The 12,527-nt window shown below is 44.4% G+C and overlaps 2 protein-coding genes across 2 annotated transcripts in view; one reads left to right on the top strand and one right to left on the bottom strand.

Moving 5' to 3' along the window:
- Positions 1 to 3,953, bottom strand: part of LOC141771715 (neprilysin-like) — a 79,419-nt gene extending 75,466 nt beyond the window's left edge. Inside the window, exon 1 of the mRNA XM_074642270.1 lies at positions 3,812 to 3,953. Coding sequence (XP_074498371.1) covers positions 3,812 to 3,938 — 127 coding nt within the window. The 5' untranslated portion in view covers positions 3,939 to 3,953. The remainder of the gene's footprint in view (positions 1 to 3,811) is intronic.
- A 5,284-nt stretch (positions 3,954 to 9,237) lies between these two features.
- dhx36 (DEAH (Asp-Glu-Ala-His) box polypeptide 36) overlaps positions 9,238 to 12,527 on the top strand; it is a 29,920-nt gene continuing 26,630 nt past the window's right edge. Inside the window, exons 1-4 of the mRNA XM_074642267.1 lie at positions 9,238 to 9,835; positions 11,410 to 11,567; positions 11,683 to 11,796; positions 11,933 to 12,167. Coding sequence (XP_074498368.1) covers positions 9,563 to 9,835; positions 11,410 to 11,567; positions 11,683 to 11,796; positions 11,933 to 12,167 — 780 coding nt within the window. The 5' untranslated portion in view covers positions 9,238 to 9,562. The remainder of the gene's footprint in view (positions 9,836 to 11,409; positions 11,568 to 11,682; positions 11,797 to 11,932; positions 12,168 to 12,527) is intronic.

The following is a 12,527-nucleotide window of genomic DNA, read 5'->3' as shown; positions in this document are numbered from 1 at the left end:
AATAAATAAAGTGCAATAATGAACTGTACTTAAAGAGACTGACCGATAGTTAGTCATTGGTTGTTATGCCCCGAGGATGACAGTAATATGACTAATCCACAACAGCTGTAAGGGTCTTTTTATAATGCACTTATCTGTGTTTGAGCTGGCATAAAGCCAGCAGTAAAGACATGACATTTTCTTGTTTTTTAAGGAACAAATTATATTTAATCTTTGTGTTTGTGCAGACATTTAGAGATGTGTCTTTGTGGAAGGTGAGTAGACTGTAAAGCAAATAGTAGGAAAGCAGGAGAGAATTTGAGAGAAGGGTATAAAGCAGCAAAAACAAAAAGTGAAATTATATAAAAACTGTAGTTATCAAAGGCTTTGGCCAGCAGCTAGTCCTAAAGTTTTATCATTTCTCTCTGATCCAAGGACTTTCTCCTCCCACTCCTCCAACCTCTGATTGTGCCGAAGCGTTAAGGTGGAGGTAAGCCTGCATCAAAACGTAGCACCAATGGCACTGCTCGAGACCTCCGGTTCAACACATGCACCATCAATGAATGGCATTTATTATTGAGAAGTCTAAGCCAGAGGAGGAAAAAAAAAAAAAACACCAAATGTTAAAACATGATGCTTTTCATCTGAGGTTTTTCATCTTGGTTAAATGATTCATTACGGTCAGAGGTCATTTGTATGCATCGGAGGTGTAGCCCTGAGGGTATGACAACAAGGTGTGCAGAAGAATCTGTGCGGAGAGGGGGAGGGCGGTTTAGAGCATACCGAGCAGTCCTTTCCCCCTGATAGCCTTTTATCCCCCTCCTCACAAATCTCAGCTTCATTCTCAGCATGTTCCTCTATACTTTCATCCCCTAGTTTCTCACTATTTTCCTGCCTTGCTTACTCTCTTAGCTCATTTTCAATCCTGTTCCCGTCAGTGTCACCAGCTGAGATATTGATTGTGCTTCACACATTTCACAAGAATGAAACCGTGAGAGTCGCTGCTAATTCAAACAAAGTTTAGCTGACAACAGTTGATTTATTTTTATTTTTCAACTGCTCAAAGACAAGACTGAATATATTTCTGTCAAACAGAGCCAGATATGGATTTAATGTGAGACAGCGGATGAAAACAAACTCCTCAAGATGCAGATTGGAACACAAATTTCCCATAAACTAGGCGTATATCTTTCACACAAAAATGACAATAAAGTAATTAATATCATCCGGAAATGATCGGCTTCCACTGTATCTGTGTGGGCAGCTGCATTTCCTTAATTACAAAAAATGGTTCATGACACCGTGAATGTGGACATGCTGCACAATTTTTCATTTCACAGGTTAAAAAATCGATCGTTTCACAACCTCGAATGTATCGTTGCTGTGTGTGAAGGAGAGAAGTTGATTTAAAAGTGGTGATGCGTGATATTTCATGACAGCGACGTTGAGCTCGAGGGCGGGATGTACTCTGCAACCTCTCATGGGCGTCATGTATAAAAACCCCATGAATGACACTCACATCTTTCATTCCTCTCTCTATTCTCTTGTCTCTGCCACATGCTGCATGGCACTAATTGGGCATATATTGCTTTTATTTAACAAGACAAACGCAGAAGGAAAGGGAGAGAGAGGGGAACGAACACATCTTTCACTCATTCCAGCTAATTTAAAACCAGATAATGTTGAGTACAATCCAATTTGTTATTGGCTGTAAGTGTGAATATTCAAAAACAAACAGAGTCAGTGAAGGGTGAAGAGCAGAAATGAGAAAACAGCGTAATTACTAGCCACCATAAAATTCAGAAACAAGAACAATGCAGAACCAATTATTGACTGAAAAGGAGCCTGTTACCTGCTGATTGTATTGCTATATTGTTTTCAGACTAAGAGATGGTTTATTAAAGACATTCAGCCTGAAGCAAGTCATGTAGAGAGGCAGTGTTTTACTAATTGTTGTTATTGTTATTGTTGCCAGTGCATTTTCAGTTAGAGGGTGATAGATTGCTATTGTTTATTAAACGCATAATTTGAGTAGATAAATTACCGTCCTATTTTAGAACAGATTACAGTTTAACTGAAAAGCTGCAGACTTTTTAAATGTGAGGTAATGCTTTGAATCTGCTGATGATATTCACCACAATGCCAACAATACACAACAGAGCCAGAGCCCTAAGGTGATACAGTCTAACAGTCATGGTAGATCTTTTTCATCTGGCTGTAACCTTTAAGGCCCAGACAAGAGGTCATTCCCTGATGCTCCGATGAGCTGGGAGCGGGATGAGCCGCTTATACAGCAGTTGCAGCTCTGACCGTCTCTGTCTGGGCATATATACTGTATACCCTGGTGTGGATTTTTAGAGCTGTGGGACGTTTTTTAATAAATACATTTTTCCAATCCAGTAATCCTAAATAGCCAGAGGTCTCTTTTTTTTGTCTGATGGTCTATAGAAACCAAACAGATATGGTGTGATAATAAAATATACCAAAGAAACATGCCTGACAGAAAATCCCTGTTAAATGAAGAGAAAATAAAATATGAAAATACCATATAATAAACAGAGTATACTGGGAACTAATCAAAGTATGTTTCTAAGAAAATTAGTTTTCAATCGCTTTAAATGCAGGAGATGACTTATAAAGTGCATTTTTTAGTAAACAATATTTTGAGAGCAACGCTTTATTGTTTACAAGATATTCCACCTTTCTGTCCTGCATAAATAATAAAGATTGATGTGATACTACCAAGAATTTGAACATTTGTTACATTGACTATGTGTTATACAATGTGAAAAATACAACAAAAAAAGAAAACAACTGAACCTAGCCAAAAATGTTTCAAGATAATGATCCCTATCAATAAAATATATATGTGATCAATGACAAACCTCTGATTAAGAGTCAGTACATAATTAGTGTCATTGGAGATCCTTTCTTTTTGAAGGAAAAGACAATGCTAAACATTTGGCTCTAATTTTGGTAATGTCAACTTAAAAGTAGACTATAGCTTGCATCAACTACCGTCTTCCAACAGAGCGAGCCCACAATCACAGCAGCTCTAATGATCTTGTTATTAAATTATCTGTCATCAAAGTTTTAGTTAAGATAAGATAAGATATTCCTGTATTAGTCCCGCAGTGGGGACATGTGCAGTGTACAGCAGCAAAGGGGATAGTGCAAAAAACAAGATGCATCAGCTAACACAGTAAAAAAAAAAAAAAGAGCTAAACAAAGTGATAAAATATGAACCATTTAAATAGAAGGACGTATAAAAATAGGAGCAGTACATACAGTATTGATAATAACTATTAACAAAATCGCACAAGTTTTACTTTTATATTGTAGCGACCCTGCAGGACTAACATAAGAGAGACACTTGGGGAGTTCATGGGGGGGGAGATGTTGCCCTAGTTAAGCTGGATAGGTCAGGTTCATTAAGAGGGGAGGGGGCAGGGAGAGCAAACAGTTTAGCTGATTAGCTAGTTTCGGCTACCAGCCTTTTGTTGTTTTGGGCACTCTTCCAACCCCGGGGTTAGCCTGTATCATAGGGTAATAAAACCCGGTTCTCCGGTTAAACTTCAGCCACCTTGTCCTCATCATTTAGCTAGCCAGCCGTGCTACGGAGCCGCGAGCACTACACTGGTGTCAGAAGTGGGATTCCCCACGCCTCCACTCCCCGCACGACAGCTGGCTACCACCGCTAGCTACCGCCGGAGGAACGAGATGGCTGAACAGATTGAAAAGTCGGACTTCTACGCCCCAGAAACACCAATGAGAGAGCCAACAGATGATGGCCCGGTTGTACGGAGAAAAGTGGTGAAGATAACTCACTCACCGCTCGCTACACTGCTGACTGACGTCCCTGCTGTGATGGAAAACAGTCCGTTCCAGTTGGCCGCAAATCCCGGACCATGCTCTGGAGGAGCAGATGTAAACAATGCAGCCGCGTGAAGACCGCGCATCGGCCAATCAGAAAGCGATGACGTCACCAATCTGACGGCTCCCGAAGGTAAAAGGAGTGGCCAACCAAAGTCTATCCCAGAGTTAGAGAAAGACATTACAGCTACAATTGAGGATGGCTTTATGCAGAGAATGAGCATTGCAATGGAGCGTGCTTTTGGACATTTCCTGAATAATTCTAGAGGCAGCCTTATGTCCAGGATGGGAGGAGAACCAAAGAGTTGTGTGACTAGTCCTCTTGAGTCAGAGAGCCATGCTAACCCGGCTAACACAAATAATGCATATGTGGGCACCAACCAAGCCCGTACCAAAACTATCAGAGCTAAGGATGAGTATGCTACTGTTGCTAACATCCGTGACGCTAATGTTCCTGTTGACTGATGGCTGCCGAGTACCCGCCTTGGTTAATGGTCGGTTGACTCACGCCCTGCTCGACACAGGCTCGACTGCAACCCTCCTTCACCCTGATCTCCTGCCGGCTGGAACTCAGCCCCAAGCCACCAATCTTCCGCTAATCACAGTCACCGGGGGAGAAGCTCCCATGCTGGGGAGGTGTGAAGCACAGATACAATTGGGGGCCTATTCACCCTGCCAGCCAGTCTGGGTCGCCGAAGTTAAAGAGGACTGTTTAATCGGACTAGACTTTCTGTGTAGTGCAAGGGCAGTACTGGACTTCAACAAACAGACCATTACGTTCCCGGACGGGACGTCCATCCCCTTTCTGAATGACTCCCTCATTCCTGAAATGACCGAGAAGGTAGTTGGGGACGACGGAATGGAAGGGGACCCACCATGTTCTCCTGATCCTCCTCAGTGGGAGGCCCCTTTCACCGAAAGCCTTTTGCCACTGTCCGAAGACAACCTCACAACCCCAGACACAGCGGTTCACACCAAGCCACATTTACCTGCAGTCGTACAGGCCGCAAATGTGGCCCCAGACCTGTGGGAGAAGAATCGTGAGGGTCTGCACTCGGAGCAGCAGGATAGGCTCTGGAACCTCCTTCATGAGTACCGACACAGTTTCTCCACCAACCCAAACGATGTGGGTCGCACACACTTGGTTCAGCACTCCATCAATACTGGGGATGCACGGCCAATCCGCCAGCGGCCTAGGCGACTTCCCTATGCCCGCCAAGCTGCAGCAAACCAGATGCTACAAAAGATGAAGGATGCTGGCATTATCGAGCCATCAGAAAGTCCGTGGGTGTCACCAGTCGTTATGGCCCTAGGAAGGATGGGAAATTGAGGTTTTGTGTCGACTTCCGACCCCTGAATGACAAAACAGTGAAGGACTCCTATCCACTGCCGCGGATAGACGAGTCTCTGGACTATGTGGCTGGCTCAGCATGGTTTTCGTCGTTGGACCTCCGGAGTGGATATTGGCAGGTGGCCATGGCTCCAGAGGACAAGGCCAAGACCGCCTTTACCATGGGTCGTGGCCTGTGGCAGTTCACCACCATGCCGTTCGGGCTGTGCAACGCGCCAGCAACATTCGAGAGGCTGATGGAAAAGGTCCTTGTTGGTGTGCCCCCTGAGCGCTGCCTCGTCTACCTCGATGATCTCCTTGTCCATGGGCCCAGTTTTGATTCTGCACTCGAGAGCCTAGGAGAGGTACTGGAGCGGATCAAGTGTGCGGGCCTGAAGCTTCATCCCGGGAAGTGCAGCTTTCTGCAGCGGGAGGTCTCCTTTCTGGGTCACAGAGTCAGTGGAGCTGGCATTATGACAGAGCCTGACCAGGTGGCGGCTGTCCGAGACTGGCCTACCCCCACTGATGTCCACCGGCTGAGATCCTTCTTAGGATTAGCGTCCTACTACAGGCGGTTTGTGGCTGGATTCTCTACTGTGGCTGCGCCCATGTTCAACTTACTGCGCAAGGACACACCCTACAAGTGGGGACCAGATCAGGATGCGGCCTTCCACCAGCTGAAGCAGGCCTTATGCAAAGACCCGGTGCTGGTTGCACCCGACCCAGAGCTGCCATTTATCCTTGACACGGACGCCAGCGACACAGGCCTTGGCGCTGTACTCTCGCAGCTGACCCCGGAGGGCGAGCGTGTTGTTGCTTACCATAGTCGCACCCTCGATAAGCCAGAGAAGAACTACTGTATCACTCGCAGAGAACTCTTAGCGGTGGTTGACGCAGTGAACCATTTCAAACACATCCTCTGTGGTCTTCCGTTCACCATCCGTACGGACCACGCTGCCTTGAAGTGGCTCATGTCATTCAAAGAGCCGGAAGGGCAAGTAGCCAGATGGATCGAATAACTCCAGGCCTTTCAGTTCACCATACAGCACAGAGCTGGTGAAAGTCACACAAATGCAGACAGTCTCTCCCGTCGACCGTGTGCCCCGGGCTGTCACCACTGCAACCAGGCCGAAGAACGTGAAGCGGCAAACCTACACACTGGAAAGGTGATCTGTCGGGCTCTGTTACCCGACAATGAGAGAGGGTGGAGAGAACTGCAGCTCAAGGACCCTGATCTTGAAATGGTCATAACGTGGCTGGAAAAAGACATACGGCCACCCTGGGATGATGTGGTTGCCCAGTCTGCCACTGTCAGAGGACTCTGGTCTCAATGGCCTGGAGTGGAACTGCAGGAAGGAGTCCTGAAGAGGTGCTGGCGTGAGCCCGCCACCGGAGAGCCACGATGGCAAGTGATTGTACCCAAAAATCTCCGCAAGGGAGTTCTTGAGATGCATCATGGATCCCCTGGAGTTGGTCACTTTGGAGTGACAAAGACATTGAGACGGCTGAGACAGACATTCTATTGGGGCCAGAGCAGGAGGGATGTTGAGGACTACTGCCGCCGCTGCGATGCCTGTACTGCCCGTAAAGGCCCCCAAGGTCAGTCTCGCGCACCCTTACAGCAGCATCGTGTAGGGGCACCAATGGACAGAGTGGCAGTCGATGTGTTGGGACCACTACCCCGTACCAGTAGAGGGAACCGGTACGTGCTAGTCGCCATTGACTACTTTATAAAGTGGCCCGAAGCCTACCCCCTTCCTGACCAAGAGGCGACGACCATGACTGAGGCCTTGGTGCAAGGAATGTTCAGCCGCTTTGGAACGCCCTCACAGCTCCACTCAGACCAAGGGCGGAACTTTGAATCACAGGTGTTCACTGCGATGTGTAGCCAGCTCGGCATCCAGAAGACAAGGACCACCCCGCTTCACCCACAAAGCGACGGATTAGTGGAACGGTTCATGCGGACCTTGAGTGCCCAGCTGGCCCTCACCACTTCCGCAGACCAGGGTGATTGGGACCTGCAGATACCCCTCATCCTCATGGCATGCCGCAGTGCAGTCCAGGAATCCACCGGCTATACTCCTGCATTGTTGATGTTGGGCAGAGAGCTAAGAACGCCACCCGAGCTGGCCTATGGTCGACCACCCGATGCACCGGACGCCATGGCTGGGCCAGAATATGCCAGCCAGTTACAGGACCGATTGGAAACGGCCCACAGCTTTGCCCGGCATCAATTACAACAGGCCGGGGTCCGTCAAAAGCGCGGCTACGACGCCCATGTCAAAGGTCAGGACTTCCAGGCTGGGGACCTTGCCTGGGTGTATGGACCCAAGAGAGTGAAGGGCCGCTGCCCCAAGTTGGACAGTGCATGGATTGGTCCCTGCTACGTGGTCGAGAGAGTGGGGCAGGTTGTCTATCGTGTCAAACTGGCACCCAGAGGACGCACAGTGGTACTGCACCGGGACAGGATGGCACCGTACCGGGGAGACCAGCAGCCAGCCTTCCCAGGGACACCTACCAGAGCGCAAGCCAGGCCACCTCGCCGCCGGAGAGACCCACCCAGGCAGCAGCAGGGTGTTCTTCAAGAAGAAGTGGTGACACCGCTTGGTGCTGTAGTGCCAAGGAATGCCTCTGCCACACCCAGAGCTCCTCTGGGGGATCATGGAGTCCGGAGGTCGCAGAGGGAACGGCGATTGCCGGGTCGCTTTCAAGACTTTGCTCTTCCTCGGGGACGAGGAATTAGAGGGGGGGGGGGGGCATGTAGCGACCCTGCAGGACTAACATAAGAGAGACACTTGGGGAGTTCATGGGGGGGAGATGTTGCCCTAGTTAAGCTGGATAAGTCAGGTTCATTAAGAGGGGAGGGGGCAGGGAGAGCAAAGGAGTGTGGGAGAAGAAGAAGGAGGCAGAAGAAGAAAGGCAGCAGGAACACGCCACGAATGTTACGGCCAGTTTAGCTGATTAGCTAGTTTCGGCTACCAGCCTTTTGTTGTTTTGGGCACTCTTCCAACCCCGGGGTTAGCCTGTATCATTGGGTAATAAAACCCCGTTCTCCGGTTAAACTTCAGCCACCTTGTCCTCATCATTTAGCTAGCTAGCCAGCCGTGCTACGGAGCCGCGAGCGCTACAATATAGTTTACTAGTAGTTTACTTTTGTATACATTTTGAAAAACATGAATGAATGAATGAATGAATGAATGAAAGACTTTATTTCGAACATAAAAATAATTAAAAACAGATACAAAATAATAACAAACAAAACAAGAGTAATGTGAAGTCAGATCAAGGAATGTCAATTATTCACTTCAACAGTAGAAGCTTATATGCAAAACATCAGAGAATACTTAGGTCAATTCATAAAACCATTCATAGCAATATCTGAAACCTGGCTCAATTCTGAGAAGGAAGCAGATTTCAAGTTGAAAGGATATGAATTAAATTACATGAACAGGAAGTGCAAAACCTGTACATGAACCTGAGAGTAAAAATAGCCTACAAAACATCTTAAAGAGTTATAGTAACATGTGTTTGTGGATTAAGGAGAATTTAACATCAAAGAATAATAAACAGACTATAAACAAAATTGCACAAGTTTTACTTTTATATAGTTTACTAATAGTTCACTTTTGTATACATTTTGTAAAACATGAACCTGAGAGTAAATATATATATATATATATATATTGGAATGAATGTGTAGATGTAGTGTTTTTTTACTCAGACTCATGTGTCTTTGATGTTAAATATCTCCTCAATCCACTAACAAAATGTTGCTATAACTCCTTAATATATATAATACATTATATATATATATATATATATATAATATAATATATATATATATATAATATTATATATATATATATATATATATATTATATTATATATTATATTATATATTATAAATTATAAATTATATATTATATATTATATATTATATTATATTTGTGTATTGAGGAGTTATTTAACATCAAAGACATGAGTCTGAGTAAAACACCACCACATCTATACATCAACTCGAACAACCAATCACAGACACGGAGCGCTGCTGAATAAACTCTGACATCATTTCTGTGCGACATGCCGGATGGAAACCAGAAAGCATCTGCATGTTGTTGATGTTTTATATGAGTTAAAACTAGTGATTCAACACTTTAAATGTACACGTAGCGTTAGCTATCAAGGAATTAGCTGTCGGTAGCAACGTAGGTGCAGCTTCGCATGTTTAACTTCAGTCTTTGTTCCATAAATCCACCACAATACATATATATGTGCAACGTTTAGCTACGTTACCATTAGCGACTAGACAGCGTTGCTTAGCTACTGGTTACTGGTTATTCTGACCAACGCTGGTCTCTGACGCGGGTTAAAGGTGACGTTATGAGTTATGGATATGGAGGTCGAGGAGGACGAGGAGGCAGGAGAGGAGGAGGTCGAGGAGGAGGTGGAGGCTACAGAGATGGAAGCAGAGAGAGATGGGACAGAGGAGGAGGAGGAGGATCGAGAGGACACAGAGAGGACTCTGACCAGGACCGAGGAGGAGGAGGAGGAGGACAACGGGACCGTCCTCCTCCTCACCTGAAGGGTCGTGAGATCGGTCTGTGGTATGCAAGATATGGAGCCGTGAGGAAGAAGCAGAATGAGCGCAGATCGGTATGGATGTTGTTTTGTTTGCATGCTTGTTACACATGTAATAGTGTTGAGCAGTCTGTTAGAAACAGAGATCAGGACCTTCAGCACATACGAGTCTGAAAGGTGACAGTGCCTTCCTCACTTAGTTATTAACACCTGCCCTCAGGTGTCAACTGCAAAGTGTGAGGCGACTTAATTGGAAAATGGTTCATTCCAAAATCCTGCAGATAAGTGGCCACTCAGATCCTGACACATCTTGTCTCCTGATCAGTTTAGTGGGTAGACGATGACCTAAACCAGGGGTCAGCAACCTTTACTATCAAAAGAGCCATTTTAGGCAAAAAAGAAAAACAAATTCTGTCTGGAGCTGCAAAACATTTGATCATTGTGATGAAGGTAACACAGTTTATAGTCTAAGTATATAGTATATAAGTCTAATGCAGTGAGGGTCAAAATGCAAATGTATTACGGAGTATTAGGGCCACATTGAGGGTAAAGAAATCTGAGATATCCAGAATAAAGTCATAATATTACGAGAAAAAAAGTCGTAATATTACGAGAATAAAGTCAGAATATTACGAGAAAAAAAGTCGTAATATTACGAGAATAAAGTCATAATATTACGAGAAAAAAAAGTCGTAATATTACGAGAATAAAGTCATAACTTTACGAGAAAAAAATAAAATACCACGTAAAATTACTACTTTATAATATTATAACTTTATTCTCAAAATACTACGACTTTTTTTTTCTTAAACTTATGACTTCATTCTCATGTTATTACTTTTTTTCTCTTAAACCTATGATTTTATTTTCATAATATTACGTCTTTTATCTCGTAAACCTATGACTTTATTCTCGAAATCTCAGATTTTTTTTTCCCTCAATGTGGCCCTAATACTCCGTCGTACCATAGACCTACAACAATGATAAAAAAAATAAAAATATAAACAAAAAACAGTTATTCATTTCCATTTTTAAAAATCCACAGGGAGCCACTGCAGAGGGGCTAAAGAGCTGGATGTGGCTCCGGAGCTGCAGGTTGCAGACCCCTGGTCTAAACAATAGACACTTTACCTGAAAGTTTTTCAGCTTTGAGTCATAAAACTGAATTCATTTTTTCTGATGATCTAATACTAAATAGTGTGAGAGAAAAAAGGATTTAGTATGTCCCAATACATGGTATGTCAAAAGCAGTATGCCAACAATACCAGGATGTCCCTACTGTATTTTGCAATATGCAAGCCAGCATGCTTTTCTGGCTAATCTGACCCACAATCCTCTGTCTAGTGAGGGTCAAAGTTCAAGATGCAATGTTATGACAGTGTAGTATGTGTGCGCGCACTGCATGCAACAGCACATACTTTTTAAGGGCAGCTTAAAAGTAAAAAGAAAAAGTATGCGATTTGGAAAGCAACCTTGGTTTCAACCCCTGAAGCAAACAAACTTTATTTATATAGCACAGAATCTGCAACAGAAGTTTTGTAGCACTGAAATGCAAAAATAACTAAACAATTTGTATCGTTGTTGGATTTCATCGTTTTTAACTGCAAGGTTACGGCTGAACTTTCCCCTTTTCATGTGTGTGTGCGCAGCGGGCGGTGGTCGGGATGGATGAGGCCAGAGAGCAGCACATCACCAAGCTGCTTAACTCTGTCCAAAATGATCAGCCCGGTCCATGGAGGGAAGGCAGGGATGCAAGAGCCTCTACGTCTGACAACAGGCGGACAGCTGCCAGTAGCAGTGGTCATTGGTAAGAACAGCTTGCGTAGCTATTCCGTTCGTGACTTGTACAGTGTAATTTCGACCTTACCATCAAGAAAATGGGAAAGCTAGATACGATCCAGACTCTTAATTTGTGCATGCAGTTTCTTTGATGGGGATGCGCCTGAAGAAGATAAACTGAAGATGGAGTTGAAATCTGACGAAGAGGAGGAAGAAGTTACTCCAGGCCAGAAGAAAGCAACTCACAAATCACAACGGTAACTTTTTGCAAAACAAATCAGCTCTAAAAATATAGTTTAATATGTGATGGTGCTCTGCTCCACAATCACAGAACAACCAATATTGTCTGGTGGTATATTATGTATAATTACACACTTTGATGTCTTTGTTTAGTTACTTTTCTGCAGCAGTCGTTAAAGATGAGACTCCGGACGCGTGGGATGAAGACGAACAGCAGCAGCAGCAGCAGGACGAGGAGGAGGAGAAGGAGGAGAAAGAGAAACTGAGAAGGAAAGACAAGGACCTGGAGTACTTATATCAGGAAGTAGTCAGAGACGAATCACTGGATGACCGCTTAAAGAGAGATCTGCAGAGCAAGAAATCCGATTATAAGTACAAAGAAATGCTGGTGAGCATCACGCTTTATATACACAGCGGTAAAAGCTAAGGCTTCAATCCTGACGACCTTGGCAGTGCCTTGGTTGCATCTCTCTAACATTTCATTATGTTGAATGTAATGATTATATGTGCCTACAGAATTCAAAATGTCCTGCCAGACATTTATTGTGGGTTTGATGTCCAACCTAATTGATTCTTTTTAGATAAGATGCATATCATTTTAAAAAAAAAAAGTTGCATGATGATTTCTGTGGGGGAGAATAAGGAATATCTGAATAAGGCTGGGCAATATGGTGAATTAATATCTCAGTAATAACAGGAATACTATCATAATATTCCTTATATATGCAAAATATTTTTTTATAATAAT

The sequence above is a fragment of the Sebastes fasciatus genome, chromosome 7 (genome assembly GCF_043250625.1).
Source record: "Sebastes fasciatus isolate fSebFas1 chromosome 7, fSebFas1.pri, whole genome shotgun sequence".
NCBI classification, from domain to species: domain Eukaryota; kingdom Metazoa; phylum Chordata; class Actinopteri; order Perciformes; family Sebastidae; genus Sebastes; species Sebastes fasciatus.
Note: the sequence above shows the minus strand (reverse complement) of the source record. Positions and strands in the feature narration are given on the sequence as shown.